At 44.1% G+C, this 26,384-nt stretch overlaps 2 protein-coding genes and 1 long non-coding RNA gene across 3 annotated transcripts in view; 2 read left to right on the top strand and 1 right to left on the bottom strand.

Moving 5' to 3' along the window:
• Nucleotides 1-29: 29 nt before the first annotated feature.
• Nucleotides 30-4,145, top strand: LOC130294061 (uncharacterized). The gene is made up of 3 exons (XR_008848371.1): nucleotides 30-88; nucleotides 2,245-2,357; nucleotides 4,013-4,145. It is a non-coding gene; the product is annotated as an uncharacterized LOC130294061 (long non-coding RNA).
• The window catches only part of LOC130294057 (serine protease inhibitor swm-1-like), a 105,137-nt gene continuing 82,769 nt past the window's right edge, over nucleotides 4,017-26,384 (bottom strand). The window contains exons 2-6 of the mRNA XM_056543443.1: nucleotides 8,950-9,179; nucleotides 8,712-8,829; nucleotides 7,331-7,406; nucleotides 6,620-6,658; nucleotides 4,017-4,525 (exon numbers count right to left, since the gene is read on the bottom strand). Coding sequence (XP_056399418.1) covers nucleotides 4,164-4,525; nucleotides 6,620-6,658; nucleotides 7,331-7,406; nucleotides 8,712-8,759 — 525 coding nt within the window. The 5' untranslated portion in view covers nucleotides 8,760-8,829; nucleotides 8,950-9,179 and the 3' untranslated portion in view covers nucleotides 4,017-4,163. The remainder of the gene's footprint in view (nucleotides 4,526-6,619; nucleotides 6,659-7,330; nucleotides 7,407-8,711; nucleotides 8,830-8,949; nucleotides 9,180-26,384) is intronic.
• Nucleotides 11,212-25,574, top strand: TRNAU1AP (tRNA selenocysteine 1 associated protein 1). The gene is made up of 7 exons (XM_056543442.1): nucleotides 11,212-11,344; nucleotides 16,720-16,817; nucleotides 17,087-17,186; nucleotides 18,137-18,189; nucleotides 20,919-21,069; nucleotides 21,873-21,906; nucleotides 24,752-25,574. Exons 1-7 carry the CDS (start codon nucleotides 11,321-11,323, stop codon nucleotides 24,886-24,888), a joined length of 597 nt encoding a protein of 198 aa, XP_056399417.1. The 5' UTR covers nucleotides 11,212-11,320; the 3' UTR covers nucleotides 24,889-25,574.

Here is a 26,384-nt window from a genome sequence, read left to right as displayed (position 1 = left end):
GGGGGTGCGGCTGCAGAGCGCCCCCAGCTGTAATCATTCCTATCCAGAAGTGATCGAGCAGCCTAGGTCATGCCACTTGTTTTATAGGGTAAAACTTAGTAAAAGATCCCTTAAAAAGTGGAATTCCACTGGCCCAGCGGGCGGCGGGGTGGTGAAGTCATGTCCACGCCCCTTGTGACGTCATGTCTCATCCCCTCAATGCAAGTCTATGGGAGGGGGCGTGGTGGCCGTCATACCCCTTCCCATAGACTTTCATTGAGGGGGAGTGACGTGATGTCACGAGGGGCGTGGCAGTGACATCACGACCCCCGCTGCCCGCACTCAAAACCGTCGGGTGCTGCACAGAGATAGCGAGGGTCACATGTTCTCAGTGTGAACCTGCTTCCATCTGTGAAGAGCACAGGGCCCCAGTGGTGATTTTGCCAATCTTGGTGTTCTCTGGCAAATGCCAAACGTCCTGCCCGGTGTTGGGCTGTAAGCACAACCCCCACCTGTGGACGACGGGCCCTCATACCACCCTCATGGAGTCTTACCGTTTGAGTGGACACATGCACATTTGTGTCCTGCTGGAGGTCATTTTGCAGGGCTCTGGCAGTGCTCCTCCTGCTCCTCCTTGCACAAAGGTGGAGGTAGCGGTCCTGCTGCTGGGTTGTTGCCCTCCTACGGCCTCCTCCACGTCTCCTGATGTACTGGCCTGTCTCCTGGTAGCGCCTCCATGCTCTGGACACTACGCTGCCAGACACAGCAAACCTTCTTGCCACAGCTCGCATTGATGTGCCATCCTGGAGGAGCTGCACTACCTGAGCCACTTGTGTGGGTTGTAGACTCCGTCTCATGCTACCACTAGAGTGAAAGCACCGCCAGCATTCAAAAGTGACCAAAACATCAGCCAGGAAGCATAGGAACTGAGAAGTGGTCTGTGGTCACCACCTGCAGAACCACTCCTTTATTGGGGGGTGTCTTGCTAATTGCCTATAATTTCCACCTGTTGTCTGTTCCATGTGAAATTGATTGTCAATCAGTGTTCTTCCTGAGTGGACAGTGGGATCTCACACAAGTGTCAGTGACTTACATTACAGTAAGTGTTCCCTGTATTGTTTTGAGCAGTGTATATTGAGGTGTAGGTGTGCTCAGGGTGTGACTACTAGTCCATATTTTATCTATATTGTCACCATGCAATATATAATTACTGAATGTTGAAACATTAATTTATGTTTATAACGTTCTGAACCCGGAAGATGGGAAAATTTTATGCAAATAAGTAATAACCTGATTCCTCAGACCCACAGTGATCAGCGTAATACCGGCCGCCTCCAGCATCTTATATCAGGATCAGACAACCCCTAGGACATCTAGAGTCTGTATCCTGTACTGATCACTAGTCACAACTTGTATTATATTCCAGCTGTATTCACAATTCTGCAAGCTTCATACCTGAAAGATCTCAGCATTCTTTTGTTACTCAGAGCCCACTGAAGATCACTATGCCCCCTCCCATAGACTTGCATAGCGAGGGCGGGGCATGACGTCACACGGGGGCGGAGTCGTGACGCACAATACTCCGGCCCCGTGGTCGGTACCCGGCAGTTTGTGAGCTGGCAGCACGGCATACAGCTCAAAGAGGTGGGACCCCCGCGGTCAAACATCTTATCCCCTATCCTTTGGATAGTGGATAAGATATCTTAGGGCCGGAGTACCACTTTAACACTTTTTAATAATAATTATTCCGGATTCTGCAGCACTGTACCCTGACGTGCTTCCCTGACATCTGTAATGCGTTGTTTATTATTTTGGACCATGTTGCATCTCTGCACTCACTGAGAACAGGGATCGCCATCCAGTTGAGGATCCGTCATTTAGGGTGCATACTCAAGTAGGCAGGAAAAATGTCTGTGGGCGAGATCTTAGGGCTGCCCATATCCCTGCCCAACGTGATATCAGGATATGAGGTGTGGATATAAGGATAGGACGGAAGGGATGGATATGAGGTCAGAATATGAGGAAGATATATGAGTTCAGGAAATGAAGACTAATGAAGCATTTCGGAGGTAGAACCCAAGGCATGCCAATCTGAGGAAGGAGGGTTCTACCTCTGAAATGCGCCATTGGCCTCTTAACTTAATAAACACAATGCCTGTTGGTACTTTTAATGCCACATTCGCTTTGTATACACTTATTCAGCAATGGAACTCTGAACAGTGCCTGATGTATGGGTCGTTTTTGCTTCCTTCACTGACTCCATAGAACCGGATTGGATCTTCCACCCCTGTGACCCATTGGGCTTTGCAGTTCATTCCGACCAAAGTTATGATTGTACCCCTATCTAGGGGTGATAAGCGCTGATTATCTGCCACAAGGTGAGCGGCCAACCAATAGGCTGGTGCCATTTCACTCTCTATGCCATCTGGTGTCTTGGGTAATACACGAGGCACAGTCCCTTTCTTTTCTCTTTAATTCTAGGATATAAGGAAGGCAATTGGAAGAAGGAACTTGTCCAGCACTCAAGGTATTCAGGTAAAAACGATTTGTACTTTATTATAAATCTTCGGACAGGAATCAAAACAAAGAGTGTGACTGACGCATTTCGCACCTAGGTGCTTAATCGTAGACTGCACCTACGATTAAGCACCTAGGTGCGAAACGCGTCAGTCACACTCTTTGTTTTGATTCCTGTGCGAAGATTTATAATAAAGTACGAATCGTTTTTACCTGAATACCTTGAGTGCTGGACAAGTTCCTTCTTCCAATCGTGTACCTAGCCGGGGGCAGGACCGGCTCGTCCTTGCACAGGTGAAGCAGTGAATCACAGGGGTCGTGAGCGGTGCACATGTTTACACTTTGATGTAAGGAAGGAATATAAGGGATGGATACAGGACACAATATTAGGAATGGGTATTAGGACATGATATGAGGATGGATATGAATATGAGATATAAGGTTGAGATATAAGGACAGGGTATAAGGAATGGATATAAGGGATAGATATAAGGGATGGATATAAGGAATGGATATAAGGAATGGATATAAGGAATGGATATAAGGGATGGATATAAGGGATGGATATAAGGGATGGATATGAGGGATAGATATAAGGGATGGATATAAGGAATGGATATAAGGAATGGATATAAGGAATGGATATAAGGGATGGATATAAGGGATGGATATAAGGGATGGATATAAGGAATGGATATAAGGAATGGATATAAGGGATGGATATAAGGGATGGATATAAGGGATGGATATAAGGAATGGATATAAGGAATGGATATAAGGAATGGATATAAGGGATGGATATAAGGGATGGATATAAGGGATGGATATAAGAAATAGATATAAGGAATGGATATAAGGGACAGATATAAGGGACGGATATAAGGGATGGATATAAGGAATGGATATAAGGAATGGATATAAGGAATGGATATAAGGGATAGATATAAGGGATGGATATAAGGGATAGATATAAGGGATGGATATAAGGGATGGATATAAGGAATGGATATAAGTTATGGATATAAGGGATGGATATAAGTTATGGATATAAGGGATGGATATAAGGGATGGATATAAGTAATGGATATAAGGGATGGATATAAGGGATGGATATAAGGAATGGATATAAGTTATGGATATAAGGGATGGATATAAGTTATGGATATAAGGGATGGATATAAGTTATGGATATAAGGGATGGATATAAGGGATGGATATAAGTAATGGATATAAGGGATGGATATAAGGGATGGATATAAGGGATGGATATAAGGAATGGATATAAGGGATGGATATAAGGGATGGATATAAGGGATGGATATAAGGGATGGATATAAGGGATGGACATGAGGACAAGACGATACGTGGCAGGTGGAGACAACTTGTACCGCAGGTGGACAATAGAGAACACCACTGTAATCACTAAATTCTCATCACAAACAATATTTTTATTCATCAATAAGAATTAATAAGAACAAGATATTTGTAAATAATTGTTTTCTATTTTCAATATTAGAAAAGTGACTGCAGGATCCGACTACACAACGTTTATTTGGAGACGCAGCGGTCAGTATAGGGGCTGAACACATTGGCGCAACAGAATGAATTTATTATGCAGAAATGGATCTACGTAACTGTGTGTCGGACTCTCTTATCATTGTCCACGCCTAGGGGCGACAGTCCTGAGGGAGGACACATCTATCAGTCCCATCGGACAGACTGTGATATCCCGGCTTACAGAAGCAGCCATTATGACAATCCAGGGAACATGGCGGCTTCTGATTATTAGTCAGTCTCTTGCAGGACGCGAAGCAGTCATTGCCGCAGCCCATATACGTTCTGTTCCCGCTGCACATACAGGCTTCTTTCTCAACACAACCTCCATCGTATCCCCTCATGTAGCCATCTTTGCAAAAACATCCCCTCACACATTCATCTGTACAAAACGGAAGCAATTCAAGGGAACTTTGTGAACAGCGGCGGCCGTACTCCAGATATTCTTCATTGGGCCCACAAGATGGAGGGGAATCTGGGGAAGAAGCAAAGAAACCAAGACAGGGTAGATCAGAAAGACTCCATACATTACAGTGAAGCTTCAGGCAATGTATTATGGGAAATATATATGTGGTGTCCCAGCACCGGGGACTGTCCTGTGGGGTGCGGTTCTCCTCGGACATGCCTGCTGCATCTGTGTTGGGCCTACTGTGAAAGTGTCTGTTATGTTTATGATGTTAATGCACTTTATATATTTTCTATATGCACTGTATAATATGTTGTCCGTGTACTGTGCCTTTAAGAGAGAGAGGAGCAATGTGAACAAGGTGACCCTGCCTGCCCAATGGGAACCCCTTAATTGGTCAGTATATAGTGTAGTGGGGGGAGGTGTTGCCCCAGTTTTAGTTTCAGATGTGGAGTAGTTCCAGCCTGAGCTCAAGTGAGGAAAGGAGGAGAAGTCGTGTGTGGAGAAATCGTGACGGGAGCCTCAGAAAATATCTTCTAAGGTCATCGCCGCCATTCTGCAAGAGTTTCCCCGTACAGCGGTGAGTCAACCCCGTGCGGTGATAGTGATTGGACCTTGTCAGAACCCTAGTCTGCGTGGGAAAACTACAGTCTCTAATCTCAAGTGGGTGAAAAGCACCATAAGTCCCAGCAAGGCAACAGGCTTCCCGTAGGGTTACACTGCATCCCTTCTACTCTGCTCCGTACTGTGTGTAATACCATCTGCACCTGCTCAGTAAAAGGCAGTTAACCCAATTTCGGTGTGTTTCTTCCCATGTCTGGCCCAGGAGAAGCTGTCTCCACCTCGAACTGTGTATAGGCTAACGGTGCCCTGGCGTCACGAAGTGATATGAATTCCTTGCGCCCCCGTGTCACCACATATTATACAGATAAGCTCAGATCAGGGGTGGGATTTAAAGGGTATCTATAACTTTTACAAACGTCTAACACTTCAGAAATCTTAGACGTTCTAGAAAACTGAACACCATTTGCTCCACTTTCCAAAGACTGCAGCAGAAACTAATGGCACAAGGCTTAACTGAGAGCTTCTCTGGGGATCAGTGGGGATCTCCACATCCAGACCCCACATAACATCTACTCTCACAGGATAGGGGATAAGTGTCTGATTGCAGGGAATGGGGTCCCACCCTCTGAGAGACGTACCCCATTCCCCACGCTCTGAGAGACGTGTCTGTGTGACATCCCGCTCAGTCAATCACCAGCCGAGACCGAGTCCAGACTGAGCGGGCCATCACTCTTGCTCGTATTTGAAAATGGAGCGCTCAGGAGTATGGTAAGTCAGCATGAGAGCTGGACCCTCTACTGGAGATCGCTAGGAGTCCCAGCGGTCGGACCCCCTGCAATCAGACACTTATCATCTATCCTGTGTGGATAGGGAATGAGTTGTGTTCCCCGGAGTATCCCTTTAAAGAGGTACTCCGCCCCTAAACATCTTATCCCCATCCAAAGCATAGGGGATAAGATGTTTGATCGCGGGGGTCCCGCCACTGGGGACCCCCGTGATCTCGGCTGTGGCACCCCTGACATCTGGTGCTCCGAGCAAACTGGATGACTCACTTGCCGGATGAATGTCACGGCCACGCCCTGCTCATGACATCACAACCACGCCCCCTCAATGCAAGTAAAAGGGAGGGATGTGCCATAGACTTGCATTGAGGGGGCGTGGCCCTGACATCACGAGCGGGGCGTGGCCTTGGTGCTGCATCCGACGCTCTAAGGTGCAGCAGGGTAGGGGATAAGATAACTAGGGGCAGAGTACCCCTTTAAGGCTGGCAATACACACTCTCTGTCCCAGTGATGTCACAGGGTTCCTAATAATTACCTGAGCACTACGGCCTGATCCTTGTGCAGGACCATCAGAGCGCACATAAACTGATGGGACTGCTATTATTAACACATTAAAGGAACTTTCCAGACAAAAATTTCCAGCACAGACAAACATTGGTCCCCATTATACCCTTATATCAGTGTTTCCCAACCAGGGTGCCTCCAGCTGTTGCAAAACTACAACTCCCCGAATGCCCAGACAGCACTGTCTTATATAGTAACCGTCGTCATACAAATAAAATACAGTGAACGCGTCCTCATGGGGTCTAATACTTACTGTCTGCTGCCTGTGCAGTTATCAGTATGAGGAACAAACCTGCAAAATAAAATAAAAAACATAAAAATTCTTGGTATAAATAGTGTAAATGCCATAAATGATATAAACATAAAGGGGTCTCCATTCACCGTCTAGGCCTTAGCTATCTCCGTCAGTCACATAGACAGTGAAGAGAGGGGTGGTCATATTAGGCGCACTGCCGCCCCATTCATACAGAGGACTCATCCCTTGTGATAGCTGGGAATCGAGATCGCGTTTCGGACCTCTAAGGGTCCTTAGTCATGGCATGACTAAGGACCCTTAGAGGTCCGAAACGCGTCGACTGCTTGTCTTAATGCATTACCTGTATCTTTGATCCTACAATAAATTTCTGATCTTGCTGCACCTGGACTTTTCCTTCTTTGCCCTTGTTACGTCACAGCCTCGCCCCCTCATGACGTCACGCCCCGCCTCCTCAATGCAAGTCTATGGGAGGGGGCGTGACGGCTGTCACGCCCCCTCCCATAGACTTGCATTGAGGGGGCGGGGCGTGACATCACGAGGGGGCGAGGCTATGACGTAACAAGCTCCCGGCACCGGCTCTAGCGTTCCAAACGCTGAGCAGCGGAGTACCCCTTTAAAAAAACGATCATTTCTTTCTTCCCTTCACTGTACACAGTAAAGAAAGACACAACAGTATACAGATGTATAACATATATATATATAACTCACCCAGTGATGACTGCAGGATCACAGCCGTCCGTCCCATCTTCACTTTTTTGAGGCTTAATTTTTTAGTTTGGAAAGTCTACAATTGAAATGGTCAGAAATCTTTGTCAAGAGAAATTTCTAAATGTCTAAAGGTTTATCAGCAAATGTCTATGAGGATTTGTCTATATTTACAACTAATTTACAACAAATTTTTATCACAACCCCAATACAACCCCCCCCCCCCCCCAACTGTGGTATAACGTAAAGGTGCCCTATATGGGAGACCACTTCTCAGGTTTCAGCTGTCCCTGCAGGAGGGCTGCTCATTTCTCAAACGGTGGCCACTTCTGGAGAAATGTGGTACTACATGCTGGCCATTTAAAGGGGTGTTCCGGCCTAATACGTCTTATCCCCCTATCCAAAGGATAGGGGATAAGATGTAAGATCGCAGGGTTCCCTTCGCTGGGACCCCCGGGATTTCGGTGCAGCCTCCAGCATTCTGTGCCGGGCTCTGCCTTCGAGATTTGTGATGTCACGGCCACGCCCCCTCGTGACATCACGTCCCCTTCATTCATGTCTATGGGAGGGGGCGTGACGGCTGTCACGCCCCCTCCCATAGACATGAATGAAGGGGACATGATGTCACGAGGGGGCGTGGCCGTGATGTCACGAGGGGCGTGGCCGTGATGTCACGAGGGGGCGTGGCCGTGATATCAGCTCCTCGTATGTGGGTTAAAGGGGTACTCCCGTGGAAAACTTTTTTTCTCTCTCTCTCTCTCTCTCTCTCTCTCTCTATCTCTCTCTCTCTCTCTCTCTCTCTCTCTCTATATATATATATATATATATATATATTTTTTTTTTTTTTTTTTTTAAATCAACTGGTGCCAGAAAGTTAAACAGATTTGTAAATGACTTCTATTAAAAAATCTTAATCCTTCCAGTACTTATTAGCTGCTAAATACTAAAGAGGAAATGGATTTCTTTTTGCACCACAGTGCTCTCTGCTGACATCACGACCACAGTGCTCTCTGCTGACATCTCTGTCCATTTTAGGAACTGTCCAGAGCAGCATATGTTTGCTATGGGGATTTTCTCCTACTCTGGACAGTTCCTAAAATGGACAGAGATGTCAGCAGTGAGCACTGTGGTCATGATGTCAGCAGAGAGCTCTGTGTTCCAAAAAGAAAACCATTTCCTCTGTAGTATTCAGCCGCTAATAAGTACTGGGAGGATTAAGATTTTTTAAATAGAAGTAATTTACAAATCTGTTTAACTTTCTGGCACCAGTTGATTAAAAAAAAATAAAAAGTTTTCCACCGGAGTACCCCTTTAAGCACATTTACCATGTATTGTGCCAATATTTTCTTTTCATCTGGATAGGAGCAGAGGTTTTGGTACATACCTGGTGCTGGACGTCTATGATCTGGTGGTGCCGGATCCTCCACACCATCTTATATACATTGAGGTGTGGCTGTGCTCAGGGTGCGACCGGTCATCTATATTTGTTTGATTATTCATCCCTTCAATATCATAAATATAATAATATACCAGAAAAAGTTGTTGTTTTTTTGCTTATATAGTGTAACACAGGCTATTATTACAGCATAATGCAGAGGTTCTAGTGTATGGCTTGTTCTTACCTGTTTTAGCTGATGTGGCAGGAATGGGTTTGGCTCCATTTTGGATGAGAAGTGTTTCCCATGAATCCTCTGGCTGAGGGTATGGCATCTGATCACTGCACTGCTAGAGGTCACCCCCCGTGAACCGATAAGTGGTTTGGGGTCAGTTCACATTATGTGCAGTTTACAGCATTTCTTATTCAAAGTGCGTTTCTTAGATAAATATTACCATATGGCGAAAGGGATTTGACCTATAATCAGAGGTGTAAGATTTAACGTTTTAAGACTCTGTTCTCATGTTAAATTCGTACGGCACTTTTCACATGTTCTTAGCATGACAGAGCTGGAGGGGAGGTGTAAAACTATTATATATCTTGATCTCATAGAGATAGCAGCAGTACACAGACAGAGCTGGAGGGGAGGTGTAAAACTATTATATATCTTGATCTCATAGAGATAGCAGCAGTATACAGATAGAGCTGGAGGGGAGGTGTAAAACTATTATATATCTTGATCTCATAGAGATAGCAGCAGTATACAGATAGAGCTGGAGGGGAGGTGTAAAACTATTATATATCTTGATCTCATAGAGATAGCAGCAGTATACAGATAGAGCTGGAGGGGAGGTGTAAAACTATTATATATCTTCATCTCATAGAGATAGCAGCAGTATACAGACAGAGCTGGAGGGGAGGTGTAAAACTATTATATATCTTGATCTCATAGAGATAGCAGCAGTATACAGACAGAGCTGGAGGGGAGGTGTATAACCACTATATATCCTCATCCCATAGAGATAGCAGCAGCAGCAGTATAAAGATAGAACTGGAGGGAAGGTGTATAACTATTATATTTCCTGATCCCATAGAGATAGCAGCAGTATACAGATAGAGCTGGAGGAGGGTATAACTACTATATATCCTGATCCCATAGAGATAACAGCAGTATACAGACAGAGCTGGAGGGGAGGTGTATAACCACTATATATCCTCATCCCATAGAGATAGCAGCAGCAGCAGTATAAAGATAGAACTGGAGGGAAGGTGTATAACTATTATATTTCCTGATCCCATAGAGATAGCAGCAGTATACAGATAGAGCTGGAGGAGGGTATAACTACTATATATCCTGATCCCATAGAGATAGCAGTAGTATACAGATAGAGCTGGTGGGGAGGTGTATAACTACTATATATTCTGATCCCAAAGAGATAGCAGCAGTATACAGATAGAGCTAGAGGGGAGGTGTATAACTACTATATATTCTGATCCCAAAGAGATAGCAGCAGTATACAGATAGAGCTGGAGGGGAGGTGTATAACTACTATATATTCTGACCCCAAAGAGATAGCAGCAGTATACAGATAGAGATGGAGGGGAGGTGTAAAACTACTATATATCCTGATCCCATAGAGATAGCAGCAGTATACAGATAGAGCTGGAGGGGAGGTGTATAACGACTATATATTCTGACCCCAAAGAGACAGCCAATATACTTCTTTGTACTTTCTAAAGTTTGTGTAGGTTTTTTTATGTCAAGTTTTCATCAATAAAGAGCTGTTCCATTATCCCCTTAAAGGAGTACTCCGGGGAGCCTAAGTTATATCACCCCCCCCCCCCCCCCCCCGATAGACTTGCATTGAGGGGGCGGGGGGTAACACCATGAGAGGGCGGGACTATGACATCACGAGTTCCCGGCGCCGCCACAGCTTTTGGAACAGTTTGTTCCGAACGCTGAGCAGCGGAGTACCCCTTTAAGTTATAATTTTTATAAAGTAGTAAAATAAAACAAAACAAAATCTAAATCGGGTATCGTTGCAATCGTATAGCCCTATGGAATAAATATGTGTCATTTTTACCGAAAAAAAGCAATGCGTAGAAATAGAATCCCCCAAAAATAGTTTTTTATTGTTCATCACAGATAATTTGTTTCGCTGTAGATTTTGTGGTAACATAATTGATGTCATTATAAAGTACAATTGATGGTGCAAAAAACAAATCTTCATATGGGTCTGTAGGGGGTAATGGAAGGAGTTACGGCTATTAGAAGGCGAGGAGGTGTCCTCCAGGGGTTAATAATCACTGACTGAATATATGTGAAGCCATTTATTCACAGTTATTTCTGGATCTGAATTCATCATTTACACATCCTTCCTCTTCCCCCCATTAGAGAATTCTGGAAAGTTTCTACATGAGTCTATTACAGCTAGTGGGTCACCAACAAAATGGCGGCGCCTTTGTGCAACACTAGAGCGTGGATTTCTCTATCCGGGTCAGGGGTTACCGGAAGTGGTTGGATTTGATTGGTTTATCGGGAATCGTCCAATGAGACGCGTGTGGGCGGGGCCTTCGGTGTCTGTAGAGAACCCGGTGTGATCGTGGTGGCCGTGGAGATGGCGAGTCTGTGGATGGGAGATGTGAGTGACCGGAGGGAACTACAACTCCCAGCATGGCCTCGCTGGGGATTGTACTTTCAGGGCAGATAGATACTGGGAGTAATAACACAATTGCTGCAGAATATGACGTATGGCATGCTGGGAGTTGTAGTATATTAGCTGGAGAACATGATTCAGGACATGCTGGGAGTTGTAGTATATTTGGAGAACATGATTCAGGACATGCTGGGAGTTGTAGTATATCAGCTGGAGCACATGATTCAGGACATGCTGGGAGTTGTAGTATATTTGGAGAACATGATTCAGGACATGCTGGGAGTTGTAGTATATCAGTTGGAGAACATGATTCAGGACATGCTGGGAGTTGTAGTATATCTGGAGCACATGATTCAGGACATGCTGGGAGTTGTAGTATATTAGCTGGAGCACATGATTCAGGACATGCTGGGAGTTGTAGTATATTAGCTGGAGCACATGATTCAGGACATGCTGGGAGTTGTAGTATATCAGCTGGAGAACATGATTCAGGACATGCTGGGAGTTGTAGTATATCAGCTGGAGCACATGATTCAGGACATGCTGGGAGTTGTAGTATATCTGGAGCACATGATTCAGGACATGCTGGGAGTTGTAGTATATCTGGAGCACATGATTCAGGACATGCTGGGAGTTGTAGTATATCAGGCTGAGAACATGATTCAGGACATGCTGGGAGTTATAGTATATTAGCTGGAGAACATGATTCAGGACATGCTGGGAGTTGTAGTATATCAGCCGGAGCACATGATTCAGGACATGCTGGGAGTTGTAGTATATTTGGAGAACATGATTCAGGACATGCTGGGAGTTGTAGTATATCAGTTGGAGAACATGATTCAGGACATGCTGGGAGTTGTAGTATATCTGGAGCACATGATTCAGGACATGCTGGGAGTTGTAGTATATCTGGAGCACATGATTCAGGACATGCTGGGAGTTGTAGTATATTAGCTGGAGCACATGATTCAGGACATGCTGGGAGTTGTAGTATATTAGCTGGAGCACATGATTCAGGACATGCTGGGAGTTGTAGTATATTTGGAGAACATGATTCAGGACATGCTGGGAGTTGTAGTATATCAGCTGGAGCACATGATTCAGGACATGCTGGGAGTTGTAGTATATTTGGAGAACATGATTCAGGACATGCTGGGAGTTGTAGTATATCAGTTGGAGAACATGATTCAGGACATGCTGGGAGTTGTAGTATATCTGGAGCACATGATTCAGGACATGCTGGGAGTTGTAGTATATTAGCTGGAGCACATGATTCAGGACATGCTGGGAGTTGTAGTATATTAGCTGGAGCACATGATTCAGGACATGCTGGGAGTTGTAGTATATCAGCTGGAGCACATGATTCAGGACATGCTGGGAGTTGTAGTATATTAGCTGGAGCACATGATTCAGGACATGCTGGGAGTTGTAGTATATCAGCTGGAGAACATGATTCAGGACATGCTGGGAGTTGTAGTATATCAGCTGGAGCACATGATTCAGGACATGCTGGGAGTTGTAGTATATCTGGAGCACATGATTCAGGACATGCTGGGAGTTGTAGTATATTAGCTGGAGAACATGATTCAGGACATGCTGGGAGTTGTAGTATATCAGCCGGAGCACATGATTCAGGACATGCTGGGAGTTGTAGTATATTAGCTGGAGAACATGATTCAGGACATGCTGGGAGTTGTAGTATATCTGGAGCACATGATTCAGGACATGCTGGGAGTTGTAGTATATCTGGAGCACATGATTCAGGACATGCTGGGAGTTGTAGTATATCAGCCGGAGCACATGATTCAGGACATGCTGGGAGTTGTAGTATATCAGGCTGAGCACATGATTCAGGACATGCTGGGAGTTGTAGTATATCTGGAGCACATGATTCAGGACATGCTGGGAGTTGTAGTATATCTGGAGCACATGATTCAGGACATGCTGGGAGTTGTAGTATATTAGCTGGAGAACATGATTCAGGACATGCTGGGAGTTGTAGTATATCAGCCGGAGCACATGATTCAGGACATGCTGGGCGTTGTAGTATATCAGCTGGAGCACATGATTCAGGACATGCTGGGAGTTGTAGTATATTAGGCTGAGCACATGATTCAGGACATGCTGGGAGTTGTAGTATATTAGCTGGAGAACATGATTCAGGACATGCTGGGAGTTGTAGTATATTAGCTGGAGAACATGATTCAGGACATGCTGGGAGTTGTAGTATATCTGGAGCACATGATTCAGGACATGCTGGGAGTTGTAGTATATCAGCCGGAGCACATGATTCAGGACATGCTGGGAGTTGTAGTATATCAGGCTGAGCACATGATTCAGGACATGCTGGGAGTTGTAGTATATTTGGAGAACATGATTCAGGACATGCTGGGAGTTGTAGTATATCAGCTGGAGCACATGATTCAGGACATGCTGGGAGTTGTAGTATATCAGGCTGAGCACATGATTCAGGACATGCTGGGAGTTGTAGTATATTAGCTGGAGAACATGATTCAGGACATGCTGGGAGTTGTAGTATATTTGGAGAACATGATTCAGGACATGCTGGGAGTTGTAGTATATTTGGAGAACATGATTCAGGACATGCTGGGAGTTGTAGTATATTAGCTGGAGAACATGATTCAGGACATGCTGGGAGTTGTAGTATATCAGGCTGAGCACATGATTCAGGACATGCTGGGAGTTGTAGTATATTTGGAGAACATGATTCAGGACATGCTGGGAGTTGTAGTATATTAGCTGGAGAACATGATTCAGGACATGCTGGGAGTTGTAGTATATTAGCTGGAGAACATGATTCAGGACATGCTGGGAGTTGTAGTATATCAGGCTGAGCACATGATTCAGGACATGCTGGGAGTTGTAGTATATCAGCTGGAGCACATGATTCAGGACATGCTGGGAGTTGTAGTATATCAGGCTGAGCACATGATTCAGGACATGCTGGGAGTTGTAGTATATCAGCCGGAGCACATGATTCAGGACATGCTGGGAGTTGTAGTATATCAGCTGGAGCACATGATTCAGGACATGCTGGGAGTTGTAGTATATCTGGAGCACATGATTCAGGACATGCTGGGAGTTGTAGTATATTAGCTGGAGAACATGATTCAGGACATGCTGGGAGTTGTAGTATATTAGCTGGAGCACATGATTCAGGACATGCTGGGAGTTGTAGTATATTAGGCTGAGCACATGATTCAGGACATGCTGGGAGTTGTAGTATATTAGCTGGAGAACATGATTCAGGACATGCTGGGAGTTGTAGTATATTAGCTGGAGAACATGATTCAGGACATGCTGGGAGTTGTAGTATATCTGGAGCACATGATTCAGGACATGCTGGGAGTTGTAGTATATCAGCCGGAGCACATGATTCAGGACATGCTGGGAGTTGTAGTATATCAGGCTGAGCACATGATTCAGGACATGCTGGGAGTTGTAGTATATTTGGAGAACATGATTCAGGACATGCTGGGAGTTGTAGTATATCAGCTGGAGCACATGATTCAGGACATGCTGGGAGTTGTAGTATATCAGGCTGAGCACATGATTCAGGACATGCTGGGAGTTGTAGTATATTAGCTGGAGAACATGATTCAGGACATGCTGGGAGTTGTAGTATATTTGGAGAACATGATTCAGGACATGCTGGGAGTTGTAGTATATTTGGAGAACATGATTCAGGACATGCTGGGAGTTGTAGTATATTAGCTGGAGAACATGATTCAGGACATGCTGGGAGTTGTAGTATATCAGGCTGAGCACATGATTCAGGACATGCTGGGAGTTGTAGTATATTTGGAGAACATGATTCAGGACATGCTGGGAGTTGTAGTATATTAGCTGGAGAACATGATTCAGGACATGCTGGGAGTTGTAGTATATTAGCTGGAGAACATGATTCAGGACATGCTGGGAGTTGTAGTATATCAGGCTGAGCACATGATTCAGGACATGCTGGGAGTTGTAGTATATCAGCTGGAGCACATGATTCAGGACATGCTGGGAGTTGTAGTATATCAGGCTGAGCACATGATTCAGGACATGCTGGGAGTTGTAGTATATCAGCCGGAGCACATGATTCAGGACATGCTGGGAGTTGTAGTATATCAGCTGGAGCACATGATTCAGGACATGCTGGGAGTTGTAGTATATCTGGAGCACATGATTCAGGACATGCTGGGAGTTGTAGTATATTAGCTGGAGAACATGATTCAGGACATGCTGGGAGTTGTAGTATATTAGCTGGAGAACATGATTCAGGACATGCTGGGAGTTGTAGTATATCAGGCTGAGCACATGATTCAGGACATGCTGGGAGTTGTAGTATATTAGCTGGAGAACATGATTCAGGACATGCTGGGAGTTGTAGTATATCAGGCTGAGCACATGATTCAGGACATGCTGGGAGTTGTAGTATATCTGGAGCACATGATTCAGGACATGCTGGGAGTTGTAGTATATTAGCTGGAGAACATGATTCAGGACATGCTGGGAGTTGTAGTATATCAGGCTGAGCACATGATTCAGGACATGCTGGGAGTTGTAGTATATTAGCTGGAGAACATGATTCAGGACATGCTGGGAGTTGTAGTATATTTGGAGCAGATGATTCAGGACATGCTGGGAGTTGTAGTATATCAGTTGGAGAACATGATTCAGGACATGCTGGGAGTTGTAGTATATCTGGAGCACATGATTCAGGACATGCTGGGAGTTGTAGTATATTAGCTGGAGCACATGATTCAGGACATGCTGGGAGTTGTAGTATATTAGCTGGAGAACATGATTCAGGACATGCTGGGAGTTGTAGTATATTAGCTGGAGCACATGATTCAGGACATGCTGGGAGTTGTAGTATATTAGCTGGAGAACATGATTCAGGACATGCTGGGAGTTGTAGTATATTAGCTGGAGAACATGATTCAGGACATGCTGGGTGTTGTAGTATATCAGGCTGAGCATATGATTCAGGACATGCTGGGAGTTGTAGTATATTAGCTGGAGCACATGATTCAGGACATGCTGGGAGTTGTAGTATATCAGCTGGAGAACATGATTCAGGACATGCTGGGAGTTGTAGTATATCTGGAGCACATGATTCAGGACATGCTGGGAGTTGTAGTATATCAGCCGGAGCACATGATTCAGGACATGCTGGGAGTTGTAGTGTCACAAAGTAGACGTAGAACATGCTGAGAGTAGTATTAGATGGAGAGGTTCAGTGCATGCTGGGAGTTGTAGTGTAATAGAGAGTAGGCGCCGTTCAGTCTGTTCCGGTCCCTCGGGTCACATGATTTCCCGGTCTGTAATAACCCGACTCTTCTCTCTGACAGATCGATGAGAACATGAACGAGGCCTTCATCACACAGGCCTTCCAGGCCATGGGGGAGACCGTCCTCAGCATCAAGATCATCCGCAACCGCTTCACCGGGTGAGATCATGTGACGCGCGCCTGTAATCTACATCCCCTGCCGTTTAGTGTGTCTCCATGGTTACCGACTATAAACAGTATAAGAGGTGGTGAATGTAACAGAATGTGACTACGGGATCAGACGGCTTTGTAGTCTGTAACCATGGAGACATATAATCTGCATAGTCGCTGCGTACACCAAACGGTAGAAGGTTTATAATAGAGACTGTTCCGTTTCAGACCATCTTCTGATGGATCATGTGACCTTGAGTTTCGTTCCTCTGTTCCAGCGCACTTTCCGGTTACTGTTTCGTAGAATTTCCCAGCCAAGCGTCGGCCTCCAGGTGCCTGACGAACGTAAACGGAAAACTGGTGCCCGGCGCCAACCCGGTGAGTGCGAGCCGCGGCTGGATCAGAGGTTTAGTACAGTCCATCAGTTTTACCTGGGGCAGCTCATGATCACTTAAAGGGGTACTCCACTGGAACGCATTTTTTTTTTTTTTTATCAACTGGTGCAAGAAAATTAAACAGATTTGTAAATTACTTCTATTAAAAATTCTTAATCCTTCCAGTACTTATTAGCTGCTGTATTCTCCAGAGGAAGTTGTGTAGTTCTTTCCAGTCTGACCACAGTGCTCTCTGCTGACACCTCTGTCCATGTCAGGAACTGTCCAGAGTAGGGGCAAATCCCCATAGCAAACCTCTCCTGCTCTGGACAGTTCCTGACATGGACAGAGGTGTCAGCAGAGAGCACTGTGGTCAGACAGAAAGGAAATTCAAAAAGAAAAGAACTTCCTGTGGAGAATACAGCAGCTGATAAGTACTGGAAGGATTAAGATCTTTTTAATAGAAGTAATTTACAAATCTGTTTAACTTTCTGGCACCAGTTGATTAAAAAAAAATGTTTTCCAGTGGAGTACCCCTTTAAGGCAGTGTTTCCCAACCAGTGTGCCTCCAGCTGTTGCAAAACTACAACTCCCAGCATGCCCGGACAGCCGTTGGCTGTCCGTGCATGCTGGGAGTTGTAGTTTTGCAGCAGCTGGAGGCACACTGGTTGGGAAAAACTGGTCTATAGCCTGCACTTCCCATATATACATCTCCCAACACTACAACACCCAGCATGCCATGTAGCAGAACATCTGTCACAAGTTCTCTAAAAGGGACATCCTGTGTTTCCCAACCAAGGTGCCTCCAGCTGTTGCAAGACTACAGCTCACAGCAAGTTGTAAAAAAAAGTTAAAGAAATGTCTGTTTTTTTTTTATTTTATTTTTTTTATTTTTTTGTAAAATTGTATTTAATTTTGTTGCTACAAAAGTAACTAAACCAATTTATTTTGCAGCCCAAAAGATTCAAGCTGAAGCACGCGCTTTATACGAAGCCGCCGGACCCCAGGTGAGTGGTCATCATACAGAGGAAAATGATGATGATGATGATGATAATTGTTGTTGTTATTATAAAATAATATATTCATAATGATATTATATTACTTTATTTTTTTTTTTTTTACTTATTATTATTAATATTGTGATATATTGTTTTTACAATTTTGTAATTATCAATATATTAATACATTATTTTATTTTTTAACCTCTTCACGACGCCGGGCGTATGCATACGCCCTGCATCCCGAGTCCTTAAGGACTGAGGGCGTTATGGTTATGGATACGCCCGTGGGAATTCCAGTTGGGGACCGGACCGGGATGCCTGCTGAAATCATTCAGCAGGCATCCCGGCACATCGCCGAGGGGGGTCCTGAGACCCCCCCCCCCCCCCCCATGTCGGCGATCACAGAAAATCCCATGTCAATTCAGACATGAGATTTTCTGCTATTCCGAGCTGATCAGGTCTCTGGTGACCCGATCACCCGTAAAATAGGGATGATCGGAGCTGTCAGTGACAGCCCCGATTATCCTGAGGGATAGGAGTGAGGTCGCAGTGCTGCGATCTCCTCCTATCCCCTGCCATTGGTCAGAACTGATTCTGACCAATGGAAGCGCAGGACAGTGGGTTGCCATGGCAACCCCCAATTCTGTCCACCCCTGGATGTCGGGCAGAACGGGGGGGGGGGAGGAGAAGATTGAGGCCGGTACCTGCAAAGAAGATGCGTGGGGACCGCCGATCGTCGCTGGAGACAGGCGCAGGTAGGGAAACGACGGTGGGGGGGGGGGAGGTTCAGGGGCAGTAAGCGATTTTTACTGTTGCCCTTCCTAGTGGGTGCCAAACTGCAACTACCAGCATGCCCAGACAGCCAAAGGCTGTCTGGGCATGCTGGGAGTTGTAGTTTTGCAACATCTGGAGGGTCACAGTTTGGAGACCACTGTTACAGTGGTGCCCAAACGGTAGCCCTCCAGATGTTGCCAAACTACAACTCTCAGCATGCCGGGACTACCCAGGCATGCTGGGAGTTGTAGTTCTGTAACATCTGTCCCTTCAGAGTTTGCAATTTTCACGAAATGTTTGAAAATTTCTGCTCTATTTTGAAGCCCTCAAATTTTTTCAAAAAGCAAAAATATGCCCATTTTATGATGCAAACATAAAGTGGACATATTGTATTTGTGAATAAAGATAGCATTTATTTGGAATATCCATTTTCCTTACAAGCAGAGAGCTTCAAAGTTAGAAAAATGCTAAATTTTCAACATTTTCATGAAATTTGGGGATTTTTCACCAAAAAAGGAGGCAAGTAACGCCGAAAATTTACCAATAAAATAAAGTAGAATATGTCACGAAAAAACAGTCTCAGAATCAGAATATTCGGTAAAAGCGTTTTTGAGTTATTAATGCGTAAAGTGATGGTGGTCAGAATTGCGAAAAAGGGCTCAGTCCTTAAGGTGAAAAAGGGCTGCGTCCTTAAGGGGTTAATTATTATTATTATTATTATTATTATATTGATGATAATTGCATAATTGTAAAAATAATATATCACAATATTAATAATAGAAAAATTTAATAATGTAATATATTATATTATTATTATATTACATTTTATTATTATTGTATTTTATTGCAATTTTATTATTATTTAATATTAATCATATTAATATAATTGTATTACATTATTATGTTATTAAATAGTAGTAATAAAAATAATTAAATAATGTAATAAAATAATTAAAAATGTATTATTGTACTTTTTGATCCAAATGTATACTAACAACCTGTTATATTTTTAAATTATGCGGAGAAACAAGTAGATCAAAATACAAATGGTGGATGTGCGGCTGTGTTTCTCTATTTTTTGTTTCATTATTATTATTCATATTATTATTTTATATATTACAAATCGGGATATAAAGGGGCACCCCGCCTATATGGTCCCGTGTAGGAGTCAGTCAGATGTTATGCATCTTTCCCACACATTAAAGGGGCACTCCGGTGGAAAAACTATTTTTTTTTTTTTTCTTTTTTAAATCAACTGGTGCCAGAAAGTTAAACATATTTGTAAATTACTTCTAGTAAAAAATCTTAATCCTTCCAGTACTTATTAGCTGCTGAATACTACAGAGGAAATTCTTTTCTTTTTGGAATGCTCTCTGATGACATCACGACCACAGTTCTCTCTGCTGACGTTATTATAATAATAAGTCTTTATTTATTGTTGTCCTTAGTGGGATTTGAACCTAAGGCCTCAGCATTGCAAGGCAGCAGTGCTAACCACTGAGCCACCATGCTGCCCTTAGCATATATCTGCTATGCACGGTTGCTAAAATGGACAGAGATGTCAGCAGAGAGCACTGTGCTCGTGATGTCATCAGTGTTCCAAAAAGAAAGGAATTTCCTCTGTAGCATTCAGCAGCTAATAAGTACTGGAAGGATTAAGATTTTTTAATAGAAGTAATTTACAAATATGTTTAACTTTCTGGCACCAGTTAATTTAAAAAAGAAAAAAAAAAAAAAAAAATGTTTTTCCACCAGAGTACCCCTTTTAAGTCTCCAATTAGATTGTATATTCAGGTTTACATTACACTTCTTTAAATACAACCTGCAGTGTAAAGTATGGCGGTTTCCATTCCGGTCACCATGGCTTATGTCTTAACCTATAAGGTCACGTTGTATGTGAGTGGCGGTTGCTCAGGCTCCGCACCGATACTCACAGATGTATTTTCCGTCTTTATCTTCAGCCCTCAGACAAGGAACCCGGCAGCAGAATACGTGCAGGCGTTCAACTACTACACCCAGCAGTTCCAGCAGATGTTCACCAACTGGAAGTACGACCAGAAAAATAACAGCTACATCTACCAACAGTACGGCTACACCGAAAACAGCTGGCCGGTGAGTGAGTTCTGCGTGCACACAGCTGTGGTCTGTTACAGTGTGTCAGCGGAGGTAATGCTCTGTAAGCGAAGACTATTTACTTTAAAGCGTACCTGTCATGTTGCCAAAAAAACAAAGTGATGTTACTCCGTACCCAATCCGGATCATGTACATATCATTTTTATGTGTCTAGGACCTATATATCCCTAACAAATAGCTTTGGCTGTTCAAGCATGCTGGGAGTTTTAGTTTTGGAGCTGCAGTGTTTGTAAAGCATTGTGTTAGAGCAGTGTTTGCCTGTAGCTGTTGCAAAACTACAACTCCCAGCATGCCCACACATCCTTTATCTGTAGTTTAGCAAGAGCTGGAGGCTACACAGCTCTAAAACAGAGTTGTTTTTTTTTTTTTTTTTTTTTTTTTAACAAAGATTGTACCCCCAGATGTTGCAAAACTACAACTCTCATCTTGGGAGTTGTAGTTTAGGAACATCTGAAGGCTGCAGTGGTGCAATGGTGATCTCCTATACTGGATACCAACATGCTTTACGGCCAGTATCCAGTATGCTGCAAAATACAGAGTAGTCCGGCTGCATAAAGACAGAGGACCACTAGTGGCGGCTATTTTCATTTAATTAAATTTTTTTATTTTTTAGTAAAATGTACATTTTTTTTTTTTTTTTTTTTTAATAAGATTAATTATTTAAATTACATTTATCAGTAGTACTAAAAAATATAAAACGTTTTTCATAATGACGACAGTGCCTCTTTAATAATAATTATTATTATTATTATTATTATTATTATTTTTTTTTTTTCTTAAAGGCTCCTGAAGAATTGGAAGAGGAGGCATTGGAAGGTAACGTTGTGATGTCATTACTGCTTGATGGTGGAGATGGTTGTGCACCAGACGGGATGTCCCTTTTAGAGAACTCGTGACAGATGTTCTCGTTTTCCTGCTACAGGGCATGCTGGGTGTTGTAGTGCTGGGAGATTTATTTAGGGGAAGTGCGGGCTATAGACCAGTGTTTCACAACCAGCGTGCCTCCAGCTGCTGCAAAACTACAACTCCCAGCATGCCCGGACAGCCAAAGGCTGTCCGGGCATGCTGGGAGTTGTAGTTTTGCAACAGCTGGATGTCCACAGTTTGAAGACCACTGGTATAGGACATGCTGGGATTTGTAGTTTTGCAACAGCTGGATGTCCACAGTTTGAAAACCACTGGTATAGGTCATGCTGGGAGTTGTAGTTTTGCAACAGCTGGATGTCCACAGTCTGAAGACCACTGGTATAGGACATGCTGGGAGTTGTAGTTTTGCAACAGCTGGATGCCCACAGTTAGAAGACCACTTATATAGGGCATGCTGGGAGTTGTAGTTTTGCAACCACTGGAGGTCCACAGTTTGAAGACCACTGGTATAGGGCATGCTGGGATTTGTAGTTTTGCAACAGCTGCAGGTCCACAGTTTTGAAGACCACTGGTATAGGACATGCTGGGAGTAGTAACTTTGCAACAGCTGGAGGCACCCTGGTTAGGAAAAACCGCTATAGACCACTGTTCTCAAACCGGTGGCTATCCAGTTCAGAACTACAACTCTCAGCATGCGATCACAGGTCAAGAAATGCTGGGAGTTGTAGTTTTGCGGCCGCTACGGGTTAGGGAAGACTTGTCTAGGCGGTTGTGACTCCTCTGCACAGTAAAGGACTCATCGCCTCCATATGGCACATGGGAAATGTTCACAGCCGCCCTGCCCCTTTAAATCCCTTTATACACGTGGCACAAATAAGGGTAAGTATGTAAAAATAAATAAATAAATGGTAAGATGAGCACAGGACGTGACTGAGGCGATGAACTACAACACCCAGGTAGTCTGACACACAGCTGTGGTCTGTTACAGTGTGTCGGCGGAGGTGATGCCCTGTGAGATGAGCACATGAACATTCTTTTATTCTCCACAATGAATGCTGTGGGTTGTAGTTTTACAACGGCTGGAGGAGGATTCCAGGTTGCAAACACTTGACCACCACTTATTCCAGTATATCCAGACTCACTGGTGTCTTGTCATTAAAGGGTTACTCCGGTGGGGGGGGGGGAAACTTTTCAAATCAACTGGTAAAGGGGTACTCCACTGGAAAACTTTATATATTTTTTTTTTTTTAAATCAACTGGATCCAGAAAGTTAATCAGATTTGTAAATTACTTCAATTAAAAAATCTTAATCATTCCAGTACTTATCAGCTGCTGTATGCTTCAGAGGAAGTTGTGTAGTTCATTCCAGTCTGACCACAGTGCTCTCTGCTGACACCTCTGTCCATGTCAGGAACTGTGCAGAGTAGAAGCAAATCCCCATAGCAAACCTCTCCTGCTTTAGACCAGTGGTTCTCAACCTTTTTCGTTACTGTACCCCCAAAGGGTGAAAGTATGTCCACGGGGACCCCTCGCGTGTAAATTTGCTTGGAACTTATGCGCGAGGAGTACTCGCAGCACAAAATAACTCATAAAATACTTATTTTCATAATGGTGTGTGCTTACCTTTATACTAATGCGATACTTAATCCCCTTGTGCCATCATTTCTCTCCCCCCTCCGATCCCCCTGGGCTCATATCTCGATTATGGCAATTTTTCATTTGGCGATACTGAATCGATTCAAAATATTTTTGAATCAATCCTTTTAGGGATGTGGAATTTATATCTCCTGACACCCGGGACATGCAGTTCCGGGATAAGTGAATTTTTCGGGCTCGTGCAAGCAGGGCCGTATCTGACGCAGGGTCGCTCTGGGTGTATGGAGCGTGCTCCCGACTCGTGGCTGCTCCGTACTCTTCGGCCCCTGGCTGATTTCAGTAGCTGGGGGCCACTGATGCATCACCGCCGCTAATATCCAGCATGCAGCGCTCAGCAGTCTGTATGGAGGGGGCTCCGGACTCCTGCCCGCTCCGTACTCTGCAGCCCCCGGCGGTTCTCAGTAACCGGGGGCCGCCGCTAATAGCCAGCAATCGCCTCATGCTGGCTATTAACCCTTTAGATCGCCGCTGCCAAAGCTGACAGTGGCGTCTAAAGGGATCTGTGAATGCTCCCTGATGGGCTAGTGGGCTGGACCAGGCTCTATCAATGGATCACAGATCAATGGAGTTCAATAGAACTCTATTCATCTGTCTGAGGAATCTAATGATTCTTCCTAAAAGTCTAATAAAGTGGAAAAAAAAAAAAGTTTTAATAAAAGAGTAAAAGACATTGTTTTTGAGACAGAATCAGGATATATCGCGATATATCATCCCGTAAACAGTCGGGATATATATCGCGATATATCGTATCGTCATATGTGTATCGTGATACGTATCGTATCGCCAAATTCTTGCCGATTCGCACCCCTAATATACATACAATAACATCCCTCCCTCCCATACACTTAGTTTTTACTTTTTTTAACATTACCCAGCCTGTTCGGGTATACAGCGCGTTCCGTCCTCATAGTCCCGTTCGGGGGGGCCGCACTGATGGGTGACGTTTTGTCTGGGTCTGAGGAACACGTCTTGTTGGATACATTGGGAACATGACCTGAATGTAGTCACTAGCTGATTACACTGGGGCCTCTACCTGTCAGAGTACAGACACAACATCGTGTCGTTTTGACATTTTCGCAACAAATCCAAATTGTGGTGTGAACAAGGCCTTATATGTTAATGTTCTGTCTATTCCCAGACCCCAACCCCGAAGTGGACATTGCCGAGGCCAACAGACAGTTCATGGAGCAGAGCGAGGAGCTGTTCGATGCCCTGACGAGCTGTCACTGGCAGCCGCTGGACACAGTCACCTCCAAAATACCCTCTGACGTGTGACACCCCCCCCCCCCCCCCCTGCACCGGGATACTGCAGTGCCCCCTCCTGCACCATCGCTGATCTCTCCAGGACTCTGTTATATGATGGAGTTTCTCCTGTGTCCTCATTGACACTGAAATATGAAGATCGTCCCTAGGACTTCATCTTAGTCCTGGAGTGACTGGAGAAGCATGTGGTAAATAGTAGACATGAATAAGAAGAGCGTATGTGAATCAGGAGGATCAGGATGAACATCACTGCAGATCCTGCCTCAGATTGGAGAGTAACGGCTGCTGTGCTAGTTAAAGGGATACTCCCTTTTTTTTGGTTGGGAAAACACAGGATGTCCCTTTTAGAGAACTTCAGACAGTTGTTCTGCTACAGGGCATGCTGGGTGTTGTAGTGTTGGGAGATGTATTTATTGGAAGTGCAGGCTATAGACCAGTGTTTCCCAACCATGGTGCCTCTACCTGCTGCAAAACTACAACTCCCATTGGCTGTCCGGGCATGCTGGGAATTGTAGTTTTGCAACAGCTGGAGGCACACTGATTGGGAAACACCGCCTTAAAGGGGTACCCCACTGGAAAACATTTTTTTTTTTTATCAACTGGTGCCAGAAAGTTAAACAGATTTGTAAATTACTTCTATTTAAAAATCTTAATCCTTCATGTACGTATAAGCTGCTGTATGCTCCACAGGAAGTTATTTTCTTTTTGAATTTCCTTTCTGTCTGACCACAGTGCTCTCTGCTGACACCTCTGTCCATTTTAGGAACTGTCCAGAGCAGGAGAGGTTTCCTATGGGGATTTGCTCCTACTCTGGACAGTTCCTAAAATGGACAGAGGTGTCAGCAGAGAGCACTGTGGTCAGACAGAAAGGAAATTCAAAAAGAAAAGAACTTCCTGTGGATCATACAGCAGCTGATAAGTACTGGAAGGATTAAAGGGTTACTCTGGTGAAAAACTTATTTTTTTTATTTTTTAAATGAACTGGGGCCAGAAATTGAAACAGATTTGTAAATTACTTCTATTAAAAAAAAAAAATCTTAATCCTTCCAGTACTTATTAGCTGCTGAATACTAAAGAGGAAATTCTTTTTGGAACACAGAGCTCTCTACTGACTTCATGACCACAGTGCTCTCTGCTGCCATCTCTGTCTATTTTAAGAACTGTCCAAAGTAGGAGAAAATCCCCATAGCAAACAGTTCTGGTCAGTTTCTAAAATGGACAGAGGTGTCAGCAGAGAGCACTGTGCTCGAGATGTCAGCAGAGAGCTCTGTGTTCCAAAAAGAAAAGATTTCCTCTGTAGTATTCAGAAGCGAATAAGTACTGGAAGAATTAAGATTTTTAAATAGAAGTAATTTACAAATCTGTTTAACTTTCTGGCACCAGTTAATAAAAAATAAAAAAATGTTTTCCAGTGGAGTACCCCTTTAAAAGAGGAATACTGTAGTGGAACATAACTTATCCCCTATCAGAAGGACCGCAGTATGCTGGAAGGGGGCGTTCTGTCCCTG

Source organism: Hyla sarda, chromosome 10 (assembly GCF_029499605.1).
Source record: "Hyla sarda isolate aHylSar1 chromosome 10, aHylSar1.hap1, whole genome shotgun sequence".
NCBI classification, from domain to species: domain Eukaryota; kingdom Metazoa; phylum Chordata; class Amphibia; order Anura; family Hylidae; genus Hyla; species Hyla sarda.
Note: the sequence above shows the minus strand (reverse complement) of the source record. Positions and strands in the feature narration are given on the sequence as shown.

Coding starts and splice junctions, on each gene's coding strand:
- TRNAU1AP (XM_056543442.1), top strand. CDS start 11,321: ATGGCGAGTCTGTGGATGGGAGAT. Junction 11,345..16,719: donor CGAGTCTGTGGATGGGAGAT/GTGAGTGACCGG, acceptor TCTCTCTGACAG/ATCGATGAGAACATGAACGA. Junction 21,907..24,751: donor GGAAGAGGAGGCATTGGAAG/GTAACGTTGTGA, acceptor GTCTATTCCCAG/ACCCCAACCCCGAAGTGGAC.